The sequence below is a fragment of the Muntiacus reevesi genome, chromosome 2 (genome assembly GCF_963930625.1).
Source record: "Muntiacus reevesi chromosome 2, mMunRee1.1, whole genome shotgun sequence".
NCBI lineage: Eukaryota > Metazoa > Chordata > Mammalia > Artiodactyla > Cervidae > Muntiacus > Muntiacus reevesi.
Genome location: NC_089250.1, coordinates 176,766,633 through 176,783,085, shown reverse-complemented (window position 1 = coordinate 176,783,085; position 16,453 = coordinate 176,766,633). Strand labels below are relative to the sequence as shown.

General features: G+C 61.6%; 1 protein-coding gene across 1 annotated transcript; it reads right to left on the bottom strand.

Moving 5' to 3' along the window:
* Positions 1-280: 280 nt before the first annotated feature.
* Positions 281-16,242, bottom strand: SLC29A4 (solute carrier family 29 member 4). Its single transcript, XM_065923758.1, has 11 exons — positions 16,088-16,242; positions 12,388-12,569; positions 9,658-9,783; positions 9,255-9,368; positions 8,652-8,780; positions 5,656-5,730; positions 4,329-4,576; positions 3,410-3,545; positions 3,042-3,229; positions 2,171-2,411; positions 281-1,184 (listed from the first exon to the last, which is right to left on the bottom strand). Exons 2-11 carry the CDS (start codon positions 12,557-12,559, stop codon positions 1,042-1,044), a joined length of 1,572 nt encoding a protein of 523 aa, XP_065779830.1. The 5' UTR covers positions 12,560-12,569; positions 16,088-16,242; the 3' UTR covers positions 281-1,041.
* Between the last annotated feature and the right edge of the window lie 211 nt (positions 16,243-16,453).

Here is a 16,453-nt window from a genome sequence, read left to right as displayed (position 1 = left end):
CTGCCGCCCCTTCTCCCCCTTTCCAGTGGGCGTGAGCTGCCCCATCGGGCACCCTGAGGCCAAAGGGCACCGAGCCGCCCTTGAAAGCCCATGCGCATCCTGTCCGCGCCCCTCCACACGGACCCTCCTGGGCCAGCACGTGCGTGGGGGGAAGCCCATCCCAGCCGGCTGCGGGTCTTGCCCCACCAGGACCCCTCCTCCCACCCCGGCGGGCAGAGACGGCGCGGCATAGACGCGACTTGGAGGCGGAGGTGGGGCAGAGGCTCTGCCTTCATCTTTAATGGCCAGTGCGGTACAGTCAGTGGACAGACGCGTGGACGGGACCAGCGGGGGTGGGAGGGCGCCTGTCCTGCCCCTGGAGAAGCCCGCCGCTGGCAGGATGCTCCAGGAATCCCCCCAGCTCAGGGTGCTGAGCCAGCCTGGAGCTCTGGAGGGACCGCCCCCCACCCTCTTCTACTTGCCAGGGACCCCTGGGCACGTCTGTCCCTCCCTGGACAGGGCTCAAGGCCTAGGTCAGGGGTGTGACTCCAGCCAGGCTGTGGGCCCTGCTCGTGGCCCTCAAACTGTGCCCTCCGGTATCACAGGCGGCTGGAGGAAACGGGGAGGTCGATCAGGCTTCCTGGGCAGACAGACCTCCAGGCCTGTGGCGTCAGGTGGGTACCAGGGTGCATGGGGGTGCTGGCGCGGCGTGGGCGCACCCAAGCTGCAGCTCCCTCGTAGCAAAGGCATTTGCTGGGGACCCAGGGTTTGAGGACAGGGTGTGGGGGCAGGCCTGTGGGAGCGGGGTCCCCAGTGGAGGAGGTGCCGCCGACGGTGGGGCCAGGGCCGCGGGGCCCTCAGAGCGGACCCAGCAGGGAACGCGGGCTGGTGGTCTGCTCTCCTGAGGCAGGGGGGTGATGGCTGTGAGTGACCCCACAGAGTGGGCCGCTGGACACGGGCGGGGGGCGGGGGCAGGCGGGAAACTGCACGGACCATCCGCGCGCCCCCAGGCACTGCAGGCAGGAGTGGGGAGGGGGCCCGGCAGCCCTCCCTGGGCAGGGCTCAGAGGCCGGTGGGGAAGGAGGCGTTGGTGGCGGAGGGGTGCAGGCAGCTCCGGTGGGCGTCCCGCGTGAGGCTGTAGGTGCAGTAGGCCACGGCCGAGCCCAGCGTCAGTCCCGTCATGTAGGACACGGTCATGGTGTTCCCTGCGGACAGGACCGGGCCTAAGCGGGTGGGGGCGGGGGACCCCGGCGGGCCACCGCCTGCGCTGGAGCCGAAGCCCCGCTCCTGCGGGGTGAGGCAGTGACTACGGCCAGCTGCTGCCGCCCCAGGGCTGCTCCTCCCTGATGGACCGTGCTGGGCGGCCCAGGCCTGGCCTGCTTCTCTCTCTCCAGCCTCCCTTTCTCTCCACCTTGTCATGGACGACCTGGGGTGTCCACTGGCCTCCCCGCAGGTCCCCTGACCAGAACCCACCTCCAGTGCCCCTTCCCCACTCAGCCCCCTCTCTGTCTCACTTGACAACCGTCTAGCCTTCCTGCCCTGAGCAACAGGCCCAAACTTGGGAGTCCTTCTTGACCCCCGCCCCCGGCCCTTTCTCATGCTCCATCTCCCAATCCGTCAGCTGGCCCTGCAGGCCGCACGGTCAAAACAGATCCTGGAACCAGCCCTTTCTTCCAGACTCCTCCCACCTCTTCAGGCCACCTCCCTGGCCCACACCACCGCTTCTGCCCCCTGGGTCTTTGCACATGCTAGTCCCGCCACTTCCCCTGCACTGTGGCTGGCCCCTCACGCCTCCCTCCACGGCTCTGTTCAAGCCGCCTCCCCAGTGATGCCTTGCCAGACTTGCAAGGTGAGGCCCGACCCCAACTCCTCCATTCCATCGCTCTGTTTTATATTCCTCCAGCACATCACACCTTTTTCTGCTGTCAGCTCTGGACGGTCAACCCCGTCAGCACAGGGACTGCTTCTATTGTCGCTGTGTCCCTGGAGCTTGCGGCAGGGGCTCACCGAGCCGTCGTGGGATGAATGAGGAAGGGGGTTGATGAACGTCCTAGCCTGCATGCTCCGAGCTGACTCGCCCCTGGGACCCAAACGCAGCTGCTTGCGGTGTGGCCTTGACTTCTACGGGCCTGGGTTTCCCTGCCTGGCGGTGGACAGTCTCACAAGGCAAGTGGGCCGAGGGGGGCCTTACCTGCCAGCTCCCGCTGCTTGGGGCCCACTTTGCCCGCCGCCAGGATCATGGGCACGCTGCCGAAGTAGCCATTGCTGATGCCCATGAGGAGGGAGAGGACGCAGGGCCAGGCCGGGTGGCGGAGGGCAGGTGTGCCGCTGGGGTAGACGCACAGGATGAAGAGGGGGATGAAGACCACGCGGAGGCAGGAGCAGGCCAGCAGGTGGGTGCCCCGCCAGTCCATGGGCAGTGCCGCCAGGATCTGCGGGGAGATGGTCGTGTGGGCCCCGGCCTCTGCCCTCACCTCTCCAGACCCACTCCTGTCCCTGGACGCTCCCGGCTCAGGCCCTGTCCCTGTCCTTACCAGTTTTTGTCCCCGAAAACCGACCAAACCCCTCATTATGGCAACACACAGGCCGTGCGGTGTGCTCGGCACTCAGCTAAACGCGACACGTGTCTTGCCTCAGTCCTCACAATGCCTTCACCGCGCGGGCTCGCGACCCCACCTGGGAACATGCGGCCCAGAGTCAGGCCCACCTGTGTTAACTTGTAGGAAGCGGCAGCAGCTGGACCCGCTAACTAAGTCTGGCTCGGAGTTTCTCAGACCTCCCCGCTGTGTGACCCCAGACAGATGACTCTCCCTCTCTGAGTCTTGTGTTCTTCTAGAAAAGCCCAACTGGCTAGCCAGTTCTGGGTGCTCCTAACCCCCTTGCATGTGTCCACACCTGTGCTGCCAGAGACACCCCCAACCAGTGAGCCTGGGGCGGATGCCACATGACCCTCCTCTTGCCCCTGGCTGTGGTCTGATCCTTGGCTCAGCTCCCATCCTCCCCACCCCGAGCCACGTGCATCTTCAGCTGGGGGTTCTCCCCTCCCCCAGGGCGGGGCCCACCTTGCCCACGAAGTCGGAGAGGTTGAACACGGCCATCAGGAGGATGGGCAGCCACTCGCCCAGGATGCAGTGGCGGATCTCGGACTCGAGACCCGGGAACAGGCACAGCGTGATGAAGTAGGTCACGGCGATGGAGAGCATGTCCGCCCAGATGACGCGGGCCACCACATAGCGGTGCAGGAGCAGGGCTGTGGGCGGCCGGCGGGGTCAGAGGGCGCGAGCCCAGGGGCCCCCGCCCGCAGCCCGCGGGCGCACCCGCCCCGCGCCGCCCCGCGCCGCCCCGCGCCGCCCCGCGCCGCCCCGCGCCGCCCCGCGCCGCCCCGCGCCGCCCCCGCGCGCAGACCCAACGCCCGGTCCGGCCCGCCCACCTCGGAAGGAGGGCCAGCTGCGCCTGATCCTTGGCTGAGGCACGTCGAAGCGCGTGTAGGCGCCCCCGCCCGTCACCTCGTGGGCCGGGCTGTCCTTCGGGGACCCGCCGTTGGCCAGCGCTGGGCCCTGGTGCTCCTGGAGCGAGGACGGAGGGGGCGGGGTTTGCGCGCGGGTCCCGAGGCCCCAGTGCTTCCTGCTGTCCGGCAAACACGCCAGGCTCTTCCCCACCGCCCAGCCTCTGGGCCTGCGCCCCCCACTGCCCCCCACGCCCTTCCGGCCGCACGGGTCAGGTCTCAGCCCAGAGCCATCCGGGGAAGTTCCCTGACCATCAAGGGGGCCCCAGCTTCTGACCTGGGCCTTGTCACAGGCCTCCCGTGGACCGGTCTCTGGCTCACTGTTGTGTCCCCAGTCCAGGGCCCAGCGAGGGCGACTAGCTGGAACAATGCCTTCGAGAACATTCTGGCTCCCCTTGCCCTGCCCTCCTCATGGCCGGCTCCTCGGCTCCCCTGCGCCTAAGCCTCCACACCTGCCATCCCTGGGCCTTCCACCGGCTACGCGGCCCTGCCGCCACCAGAGTGCGCCCGCGCGGACCTCAGGCCGCAGGTGTGGGCCATCACAGCCACGGGGACGCCCAGGCTGCAGGTGTGGGCCCTCACAGCGGGCGTGGGGGGGTGTTAAGGACTCGAGGGCTGTCATACGCAAAGGGGACTCAGGCCCCGGACATGCGTGCCACTGAGGGATGGAACTGTGGTCCACGTGAGGAAGGACGGCCCGTGAGAAAGCGCCTCGGGCCACAGAAGGAGCTGGAGCTTGAAACGACAGCGGGATGGGGAGCGCGGCTGGGACAGGGTGGCGGCCGTGCCCGGGGCCCCCAGATGCCCGCCCCCCCAGATGCCCGCCCCCGGCCTCGCGACTTACAAAGTGCACGTCCTCGGCGGCTACGTCGTGGTGCACGCGGTAGCCGGCCCTGCGGCTCGGGCGGCAGTGGCGGGGCCGCGCCGTGTGGTAGAGCACGAAGCGGCTGCCCCGCACCAGCAGGTGCAGCAGGAAGCAGAGCAGCTCCAGGCCCGCGGAGACCAGGAAGAAGATGAGCGTGCCGGCCCTCTCGTCTGGCAGCAGCAGCTTGGTGAGGATGCGGCTCAGAGAGACCATCACTCCCGCCGTGCCTGCGGAGGAGGGGCCGTGACGCCGGCCCCGCCCTCGCCCGCCCCCGCCCCACAAACTAGCCGGCAGTCCTAAGGCTTGCCCACAGGAGGCGTCCATGCAGACCGCCCCTCCCCGGCCCGCCGCCTGCTCACACCCCCTCCCGCCCCGCTGGAAGCATAGATGGAATGCCTGCTGTGTGCCTAGCACCGTCCCGGTCTGAGGACACAGTGGGGATGATGCACACAGGCCGTTTCCTTATGAGGCTGGAGAGGAGAGACCCCAAGGTCTCATAGAAGAACACCAGGATTTGGGGGTACAGGCAGAGACCTGGGGCGGGGGAAGACGGCGGGGACGAGCATCCCTGACAGGGGGCTGGCATGAGCTCTGCGTGTTTCTATTTGAGGAGCTGAAAGGAAGTGGTGGGCTTCGAACCAGGTGGATGGGGGGGTCACAGCAGGCCAGGTACCTTCCTGGGGGCCCCTGCTGCTTGGGGCTGGGTGGAGAGAGGAGCTGCTGCTGTGTGGAGCGGGGCCACCGCATGAGGGGGTCAGCTGCCTGGACCGGGGGCTGGATAGGCGGGATCAGCCGGAGGGCAGGCAGGCAGGCCCTCGCAACTTGCAGAAGGATGGGGTGTTGAGTAACTTTCAGATTGAGCGTGGGGGTGCAGTTCACTGAGGCGGTGGGAAATGACACGGTGGGTTTGGGACAGTGAGTCTCAGATGCTAAGTGGCGATGGCTCATGGGTCTAGGGCTGCGAGGAGGGCCTGGTGTTGAGGGACAGCACCTGACATCACGTGTGTGGATGGGTGCGGGCACACGCACGCACACACAGACACACAGCACATGCCTCACACAGGTGCTCCGAGAGAGACACTCCAGACCCACGCTCAGAGGGGCACCTGCGCCTCACATCCCAGAGGACCACACACCAAAGAGGCCATGCCCTTCACAACCAGATTCCTGGGAGTCGCATCGCTGCTTCCCGCCAGGCATCCCCACCCCAGGTGCCCAGGGCTCCTGAGCCCCACCTCAGGCCCAGGGAGAGGCTCTCGGAGCCCAGAAAGCCCAGCGCCCACTCCTGGGGTCTGCAGATACTCACTCTCTCCTGTCATCACCCCCTGCGTGTACCTCTTGGGCAGCATCCCTGTGTACCCGTAGAAGCTGGATTGCTGCACTTGAGAGAGAGAGAGAGTAGTAACCGTGAGACACCACATGTCACCTGTTCATAAGTTCAAGAACACTTGTGTTGGCAAGAGTGTGGGGAAAGGACATGAACACCACTGGGGGCAGACGGACGTGGTCCAACCACCGTGTGGGGTGTGGTGGAAACAACATTGCCTGCCTTCTGTGTCCCCACCCTGGACTGGCCAGGCTCCCCCACCTCCTCTGGTCATTGACAGCCAAGCAGAAATGACACACATCACTCCTGGACCAGGCAGGAAAAGCCCACTTGGTCTTCCGGTCTTTTCTCCCCCAGGGGCAGCTACAGACAAGGCCACGGGTTACAAGTGGAGAGCCACTGTCGGTACCAGTGAGTCTGGAAAGTCCCCAGGGACAGGCTGGACGTGCAGCAAGAGGCAGGACTAAGACTGGTTCTGCGAAGCCACTGAAATTTCTGGGCTCATTTGTTCCTAAGCATAACCTCTCTCATCCTGACCAATAAGACAGAAGTGCAGGGACTTCTCTGGTGATCCAGTGGCCAAGACTCCTTGCTCCCAATTCAGGGGCCCTGGGCTCAATCCCTGGTCAGGGAACTATTAATAGATCCCACCCGCCACAACTAAGACCCGGTGCAACCAAATATATATATATTTAAAGACAGAACTGCAGCAGTATCTGGGCAAAATAAAACCACGCTGGCTCACACCCTATCATCTAATGACTCCACGCCTAGAAGTAAACCCTGGAGCAGGACTGGCACACAAGGATCTCATGGTTGTCACCAGGATTTTTTAAAAAATAGAACAGACCTGTGTACAAAGCCTGGATTGAGAATATTATTTCACAAAGCCTTGATTTCATTTATAAACACACACACACACGTTTGCTGGGTCATAATGTGAAATGCATTTCTTCATGGAAGTCATGATCAACAAAACTACTGGCCTGGGCCTTTGCAAACATCGCTGCCATAAAAGACAGGAAAACTGAGCGCCACTTGGATTAAAGACACTACCAGTAATGCAGCATGTGGTCCTGGGTCAGACAAAAATTATAGAGGACATTATAGGAACAGTCTGTGAAATCTGAACATGGATTACAGATTCGATGACAGTGTATCAGTGTTCAATGTCCTGATTTGGGCAATTGTAGAGATGGGAATATCAGACCACCTGACCTGCCTCTTGAGAAACCTGTATGCAGGTCAGGAAGCAACAGTTAGAACTGGACATGGAACAATAGACTGGTTCCAAATAGGAAATGGAGTACGTCAAGGCTGTATATTGTCACCCTGCTTATTTACCTTATATGCAGAGTACATCACGAGAAACGCTGGGCTGGAAGAAGCACAAGCTGGAATCAAGATTGCCGGGAGAAATATCAATAACCTCAGATACGCAGATGACACCACCTTTATGGCAGAGAGTGAAGAGGAACTAAAAAGCCTCTTGATGAAAGTGAAAGAGGAGAGTGAAAAAGTTGGCTTAAAGCTCAACATTCAGAAAACTAAGATCATGGCATCCAGTTCCTTCACTTCATGGCAAATAGATGGGGAGACAGTGGAAACAGTGTCAGACTTCATTTTTTGGACTCCAAAATCACTGCAGATGGTGATTGTAGCCATGAAATTAAAAGACACTTACTCCTTGGAAGGAAAGTTATGACCAACCTAGACAGCATATTAAAAAGCAGAGACATGACTTTGCCAACAAAGGTCCGTCTAGTCAAGGCTATGGTTTTTCCAGTGGTCATGTATGGATGTGAGAGAGACTGTGAAGAAGGTTGAGCGCCGAAGAATTGATGCTTTTGAACTGTGGTGTTGGAGAAGACTCTTGAGAGTCCCTTGGACTGCAAGGAGATCAGTCCTGGGTGTTCATTGGAAGGACTGATGCTGAAGCTGAAACTCCAATACTTTGGCCACCTCATGTGAAGAGTTGACTTGTTGGAAAAGACCCTGATGCTTGAAGGGATTGGGGACAGGAGGAGAAGGGGACGACAGAGGATGAGATGGCTGGATGGCATCACTGAGTCGATGGGCATGTGTCTGAGTAAACTCCTGGAGTTTGTGATGGACAGGGAGGCCTGGCGTGCTGCAATTCATGGGGTCACAAAGAGTCGGACACGACTGAGCGACTGAACTGAACTGAGACACGGTTCTAGGAGAAATGTCTTAGATTTAACTGTTACTGTAGTGAAACGCCCTGAACTGTTAGTATTAAGGCAAAAAGTGTGATGATGTCTGGAGTAACTCCTGAATGGTTTAAAGAGAAAATGTTCATTATTTTATATATATGTATTATTTATATTTATATGTTCATTATTTATATATATGTATGGGGAAATTTATATACACATCTACTCTAGAAGTGGGGAAAGACAGAGAAAGCCAGAGAAGGAAAGAAAGCATTTGCAGCAAAATGTTTACAATTGGGGAATCGAGGCGACAGTGAAGGGCAGGGAGGCCTGGCATGCTGCCCTCCACGGGATCAGAGTTGGATGTGACTCAGCGACCGAACAACCATACGAAGGTGACAGGTATATGCGAACTCATCATATTATTCTTGAAACTTTTCACAAGTGTGAAATAGTTTCAAAATAAAAAGCTTTTTTTAAAAAAATTGGAAAGCTACTGCCCGAGAGAAACACTGACATGGAAATATGTGGCTGAGAGTTTGGGAAGCACAGTCTATGCCTGAGAAAACCAGGGCGGTGCCTTAATGTCCGCATGAGACTCCTGGGCGTGTGGACATGTGTGCGGGGGGTGTGCTCCGACACTGCGTGCCCAGCGCACGCAGCCCTGTGGGTGTGCAGTGTGTGATGTGTGAAAGCGGACATGCCCGTGTGCATGTGGACACACACCAGCCCTAAGCCTGGCTCACCCTGTATAACACGCCCCCGGCACACAACTCAGCCCGCGCCCGCCCCGGGTCCTACCTGTGCAGCCGAAGGCCACTGTGCCCACAGCGGCCAGGTTGATGGCGTAAGCCTGGTCCCTGGAGAAGAGCTGCAGCCAAACGTCGCAGATGCTGATAAAGAGGAGGGGGCCCAGGGCTAAGAGGTAACCTGTGTGGGGAGAGGCCAGAGAAGGGAGCAGTGAGCGGTGGGCTGGGGGAGCCCCCCTCACCCCACACAGGGCCAGGTCTGAGGTGCTCTCTCTCTGCCGTTCCCCGTAGGACTGGGAGCGCAGGACATCTTAGAGGTCTCAGCGGGGCACCTGGAAGACTTCCTGGAGGCAGCGCCTTTTGAGCTGGACTTTGAAGCTGAATGTTACCATGGAGACAAATGGGAGAGAAAAAGCAGGGGCGAGCAGGGGCCCCGGGACACACATGGGGCAACAGCAGCCTCCCCAGGTGTGGGCATCATGCCAGGGTGTGTTGCACCCCACGAGCCCGACCCGGTTTTCATAGTGGAACCTGTGACATTCCTAGGAGGAGGTGCGCCCATCTTACAGACAAGGAGAGTGAGGTGCAGGGGATGGAGGCGTGTGTGGTGGCCAGAGGGGACGGCTGGGAGCCGGGCGGGCAGCGGGCAGCGTACCCGCGGTGATCCTCGTGTGCAGGCTCAGTCTCTCCACCAGGGCGTTGTTCAGGAGCACGGCCACCAGCGCCACGAGGATGTAGGTGAGGCTCATGTCAAACACAATCGAGGTTCCTGCGGGCAGTGGGGGGACGCTGGGGGGGGGCAGCCGGGGCTCAGGGGAGCCCCAGGCTCTGCACCTGCCCCCACAGAGCATTGCTTCCTCCCTCTGCCCCAGAAGGGCTAACAGCCCAGAGCGGGTGAGGGGCTGCCCTGGGGTCATGCAGCAACTCACAGCCGAGCTAGGGTTTGAAGAAAATGGGCCCCCGGAGTGGGGTGCTGCCCAAAGGGTTTCTGGAGGGCAGCAGGCCCAAGCCGCGTGAGCAGGGCAGCGTGCGATGGCAGGACGCGGCTGGGGGCCCACCTGGGTACTTGTGGTGCAGGTAATCCACGTCGGTGATGAAGCTGTTGTAGGGCAGCAGGAAGCCCACGCCGGCCAGCAGCATCGCGAAGTAGATGGCGTGGTAGCGGTCGTCAGGCACCGGCTCCTCTGCCGACAAACCCAGACTCTGGGTGAGATGTGGACGGGCCCATGCGTGGCCGCGGCCACCACACTGAGGCTGCAGGCCACCGCCACGGGCACAGTCCACCACCATGGGCACAGTGGACCACCGCACCCATCGTGACCACCATCAGCATGGCCGCTCCTAATACTCAGCCACTGAAGCCATCATAGCTGTGGGCACTCTCCATCCCTCTGGCCACCGCTGCCCACACCACTGCCATCACGGCCAGCATCAAAAGTTACAGAACACCACGGCCGCTGTCACCATCACACCACCATCACGACAACCATCACTGTACCGTGGTCCGTCCTCACCCTGGCCGCTGTCACCACGGTTGTCATCACCCCGGCTGCCATCCATCCCACAGCCGAGGGTGGCAAAGCCAACCATGCATCACGGCTATTGGCATCACCATCACAGCCACTGGGACCAGGGTCATGGTCACCGGGCCGCTGTCTACCCTCGTGGCCACTGCTGCCCGAGTCATCACCGTCGCAGCTACTAGATCGACAACCACCCACGCCACGACCAGAACAACCCTCGCCACAGCCGCCGTCTGTCACCAAGAGACCACCACCTCCGTGACCCTCACCGCCACTGTGACTATCTTCGTCATGGCCACTGAAGAGCCTGGCTGGACAGAACACTGAAATGGCTTTTTGCAGATTCAGTTCAGGGCCAGCTGGGCGGCAAGAACTAGCGGGGCTGAGACAGTGTTCTCTGGGAGGCTGTCTACGCTCCAAGTCCATGTCTAGTATATGGGGCTGGTTCTCCTAGAGTTAGCGTTCTCATACCCAGGAACCACGGCGGAAGTGAGAGTGGGCCCAATCACTACGACCTGTAGAGGTCCCCTAGCTAGGGATACTGATGCTTTCAAACTGTGGTGCTGGGAAGAGTTTTGAGAGTCGCTTGGACAGCAAGGAGATCAAACCAGCCAATCCTAAAGGAAATTAGTCCTGAATATTAATTGGAAGGACTGATGCTGAAGCTGAAGCTCCAATCCTTCAACCACCTGATGCAGACTGACTGATCCAGAGCCGACTCACTGCAAAGGACCCTGATGGTGGGAAAGACAGAGGGAAGGAAGAGAAGGCAACAGAGGATGAGATGGATGGCATCACTGACTCGACGGACATGAGTTTGAGCAAACTCTGAGAGATGGTGAAAGACAGGGAAACCTGGTGTGCTGACGTCCATGGGGTCGCAAAGGGTCAGACACAACTGAGTGAACAGCAGCAAAACGTTCGCTTCCCACCCCCATGTCTCCAGGCTCCGCTGGTGCGGAGGCCCGCGTTCCAAAGGGCGGGACGGTTCCACTCTGAGACACAGTGATCGTGCAGAGGATGGGGGTGCTGTGCCAACTGCGGGGGGCATGGGATGCTGATCCTGACCATCATGGGGACATCCGGGTGCTCCCACGTGTGGGTCTGGAAGACGGGAGATTCCTTATGGCCTCTCTCAGGACGTCCGCTCCCTGTGATACAGTCCACGACAAACGACACCAGCCCAAGTCTAGCAGGACTTTTAGTGCTCCAGAGCCTTCAGGACAAGAGCCCTGACCAGCTAAGGTGCTAGTGGAGGGCACAGGGAATATGGGGTGGGGTGTGGGAGAAAGCAGTTATAAATACCAGCTATAGCCATGTGACTAGCCAGACAGGAGGACTGACTGTTCGAGCATTTCTTATTTTGATATGAACACGTGTGTGTATATGTGTTAGGGCTTCCCTGGTGGCACAGACGGTAAAGAATCTGCCTGCAATGCGAGAGACCTGGGTTCAATCCCTGGGTCGGGAAGATCCCCTGGAGAAGAGAATGGCAACCCACTCCAGTATTCTTGCCTGGAGAACTCCATGGACAGAGGAGCCTGGGGGGCTACAGTAATCAAATGCTCTTATTTTATTCACTTCCTCACTCCTGTATCATCTAACATAAGGTGTGTTCGTAACAGTTAACTCTGCATCTCAGTATTTAAGTTTCAGGGAGCTAAGAAGAGGTGTGAACATCAACGCACAAGGACTTTGCATCCCCTGGGGAAAGGGTTAGTGTGTTTCCCTGACTTGCCCAAGGTCCCTGAGCAGACAAAGAGATGGGACCTCTTTGGAACCCAAATCTGCCTGACTCCAGACCCGCACGCTGCCCACTCTGCAAGCCTGCCCTATTTCCTTCACCGAGGGAACCTGAGGCTCAGAGAGGTGAGGTCCTTGCTCTAGGACACACGGTCAGGTAGTAAACAGGGTCCTTGAATCGCACATCAGTCCTCTCTCCGGGTACTTCGCTGAAGTGAAGCAAGGCTGGCTCTGGCCAATGAATGTGGCCAACATAACATACGTCGCCTGCAGACAGAAGTCTGCACACGGGTCAGTGCACCTTAACTTAAGTCCACGTTAAGAGGGAGGCTTCCCTGAACACACCGGGACACACGGCGTCGGGGAAGGCACTGGGGCCGTGGGCTCCTCCGTCACCGCAGCAGGTCTAATCCGTCCTGACCAGTGCTGACTCCGGGGCTCAGTGATCCCCCACCGAGGTTCCCCATCCCAGGAAGGCTCGGGAGGACTCCCAAGGCTGACCCTCCACTGCCCCTCACTCACCAGAGTCTGTGAAAATCGGGATGCCCCTGGTCCTACCGCCCTGGGCCTGCGTGGCCCCGGCCACCGCCTCCTCCAGGTGGCTGCCGTCAAAGCTGAAGCTCATCACCATGCTCCCGTGCGGCGTGCTCGCCACGCTGGCCTCCCGGGGGCGCTGGCTGCCCACCGAGCCCATGGCGGCCGCGCTGCAGAGAAAGCAAAGGAGGCCGGATGGGGAGCCCAGGAGAGGACCCCCGCCCCACTGCCCTGCTGCCAGGCCCACGCCCCCCAGGGCCGTCCATCCTCTCTATTCATCCCATCCTTTTTTTTCCCATGCCACATGGCTTATGTGGTCTTAGCTCCCTGCCCAGGGATTGAACCTGGGCCCTCGGCAGTGAAACTGCAGAGTCCTCATCCTGCCCATCTTGAAACACTGCGCTGGATGCAAACCTAAGTGGACACGTGATGTCACGTGACTTATGTCTTAAGATGCTCCCTGCCTGCAGCAGGGAGCAAGACTGGAGGACTGCATGAGGGTGGCGGCGGTGGGTACAGTTGAGAGGGAAACAGATGCGCTGGTGGGGAGGGATGGTTTGAGCACTCTGTGTACCAGTGCGGCGCTCGAGTGTCCCATGAACCACTGCCCTCTGGGAGGAGGTTCCAACATCCACTCATTCGATGGCCGATGAAAATGAACGTGACTGGATGAACAGCTCCTCAGACCCGCCAACCCCGTCTCACAGGCAGTGAGCAGTGGGGCCTAAACCTGGACCCAGGCTTGTGGGTCCCTGAGCCACCACGGCCCACGTACTGGGGCCAGCGACATGAGGTGGCGGGAAGTCCTTCCTCTCCTGCGCTTGCCTCAGTTCCAATCTGTATCTTTAGAGGAAAGGAGCTAACTGATCCTCAGTGGAGGTGGTTGTTCAGTCCCTCAGTCATGTCTGACTCTTTGTGACCCCATGGACTGCAGCATGCCAGGCTTCCCTGTCCTGCACCATCTCCTGGAGTTTGTTCAAACTCATGTCCATCGCATCGGTGATGCCAGCCAACCACCTCATCCTCTGTCGCCCCCTTTTCCTCCTGCCCTCAATCTTTCCCAGCATCAGGGTCTTTTCCAGTGAGTTGGCTCTTCCCATCAGGTGGCCAAAGTATTGGAGTTTCAGCTTCAGCATCAGTCCTTCCAGAGAATATTCAAGACATTTCCTTTAGGATGGACTGATTTGAGCTCCTCGCTGTCCAAGGGACTCTCAAGAGTCTTCTCCAGCACCACTGGAGAAGTTGGGTGTCTAGCTTTTTTCCCTAAAATACTGACCGGTTTGTTTTTGTAACAACCTTTAGCCATTTATCTGACTGCCAAGAGGATACACACCCATTGTAGGGAACGGAGACAGAGATGAGACAGCATCGGGCACTGAGTGTGGCATCCCTACTTCCTGATTCCCCTTCCCCCCGCAGTATGGGTCAGGGGACCCACAGAAGAAGCGGGGAGAGGGACCACTTCCTGAGGGACCCCGGCCCGGAGCCGCTCTGATTCTCCTGCGCTTGCCCATGGCCACGCCCACACCCACCTCTGCCTGGTTCATCTTTCCTCCAGCAGCCCAGCTGCAGCCTACCTGCTCCCAGCCTCCCCTGGGCTTCCCCCACTTCTTTGCTTCTCGTAGAGACTTTTAGTTGGGGTCTGAGAGTCTGGAGCCTTCTTTTCTTCCAGGTGGGTCCTGGGGAAATTCTGTCCCTGCCGGCTAGGGGCTGACCGGCAGATGGGTACCCAGGAGCAATGTCAGGGGCAGGGAGTCCAAGAAGCCAAGTGTGACCCCTCCTCCAGGCTCAGTCCAGGACCTCCTGCCACATCCGGAGCTGGGGGGCCGAACGGGACTCAGGACGGAACTCAGCCTGGGGGTGAACGGCTGTGGCCCTGGGCAAGGTCCTGCACAGGAGGCTTGGACACCCTGGGTCCCCCAGCCACCCAGCCTCCCAGGCGGGCCCAGGGCAGGGGCCGGTGGCAGCGCGGCGGTCTGTAACGACGAGCACCCCTCCCTCCAGCCCTGGAGGATGTCCACCTCTGACCCTCTGGCCTGTGTTCCCGAGACAGACGCGGTGCCCAGGACACGCCCGGCCTCTGCACTGAGGTTTCCGCCTAGCCAAGAGGCCACGCCACCCAGGAGGCGGACGTGCTCCGCATGGAGCCAGGAGGCCACCCCGCTGCTCCCAGACGCTCTGCGGGCGAGACAGGCAGCTGACACTCACACTGCCTGGGCCGCTGTGCCCACATGCTCCTTCAGGCCCCTTCCTGGGAGGTGCTCAGTGGCCTCAGGACCCCCGGTGTGACCTCCCATGTTGGCAGGGCAAGGGGGGCTGGCTGGAGGGGGCTGCCCCCTGTCTCCTGGGCTGCAGGCCTCCAAGCCGACCCTCCAGAGCCCCCCACGCCCAGCTCCACTCCACACAGGCAGCCTGGAGCCTGGCTCTTCCCCCGGCCCCTTCTCCTCGGGGTCCTGCTTTAATTAAACTTTATGGACAGGTGCAGGGGCACAGGGGTCTTCTCCCTACCCCAGCAGTCCCGAAGGCCCCCACTTCGCAGAAAGAGAGACGGAGGCACAGAGAGCCGGGTCCAGGGGCCACAAAGCGTGTGCTGGAGCCCCACCAGGCCGACCACCTTTGGCTCCCCCCTATTTCAGAGGCAACTGAGCTCTAACTGCGCCCCCAGGGCACTGTGAAGGCTCCGGGTGTGTGAACCCCAAGGCCAGGCCGACCCCTCTCAGGGGCTGCGCTCTAGCCTGAGGGCACAGGGAGCCTGGGATCCGCTTGGAAAGCCAGCCGGCTAGTCCCCCTGGGGCCTCAGGCCCCTGTGAGCCCCTGGCCCTGGCTGGCTGGACGCCCTTGGATGGCCCTGCCCCCGGACCCCTATCTGAGCCAGCTTGTAAGTCCCCTACTGCTCTTTCCCCGGCCAAGCCTTCCCGACTGGCGGAAAGTCCTCACTGGTGGTTCTGCCCACAGGAAAGTGGGTTTCGAGACCCTCGGGCCACCCTCCGCCTGGAGCGCGGGTAGGAGGCAGGCGGGAACGCACCGGCCAAGGCGCCACAGGCGCCCGCCGGCCCGGGTGCCTGGCCCCGCCCCTGGCCCCTGGCCTTGGTGCTGCAGTGCCCCCGCCCCCGGCTCCCTCGGCGAGACCAGCCCCACAGCAACGCAGTCGGTTCGCAGGCCGGCGCTCCCGGGCGAAGGACACACGGTAGGACCCCTGGGAGGTGACCTCTGGGCGCAGGCCCCACCTCTTTCAGCCGCTCTCCCAAGAACTGGGAGGGGGCGGGCAGGAGGTAGGGGCGCGGTGGGGCGGAGGAACTTCCAGGGAGGAACTTCAGCTGGAAGGATGCTGGGGTGTGCCGGGGGAGGAGGTGGCGCCCGGCCCGGCAGGGCCTGGAGCCGCCGGCCACTCTCCGCTTCCCGGGTCTGGGTCCTGAGCTCGCAGAGGGGCTGGTGGCGGGCTGGCCCGGTCCGGAGGCTGGACAGGGTGCGCGTGGGAGCCCGCTCATCCCGGGATGGGGTGGAGGATGAGGGTCTCGGGGTCCCCAGGGTCACGCGCCCGCGCCCCTAGACTCGGCGGCCGGAGCCGGCGCGGAGTTGGGGGGGGAGCACGGAGCCGGGCCGCGCGCGCCTCAGACAAAGGCTCCGACAGGTCCCTGCGTCCCGGCTGGCCAGCGCCCCGCCCGCCGCCCCCGCGATGGCCGCTTACCTCGGTCCGGTCGGGTCTGGGAGTGGGAGGGTCCTCGGGGCGCCCGGCCCCGCCCGCGCCCGACGCCCCCGCGCCGGGACCCCTGGGCGCCCGCGCCCCGGCCCACTGCGTCCCGCTCCCCGCACCCCGCCTCGGGCCCGGCGCGGCCGGCGTGCTCAGCGGGTCCCGGTCCGCCGGCCCCCGGGTCGGCGAGCGCGTCCGGGGGGCGCAGCAGCCGCGACGAGCACAGCGGGGGACCCCGCGCTCCGCCCCGGCCCGCCCCCCGCGCGGAGCCCCGCCCCTTCCCCTCCTCCCTCCCCTCCCCCTCCCGCCGAGCCCGCTGGGAGGGGGAGGGGCGGAGGCTGAGGTCTGGGCCCGCCCCCCCTG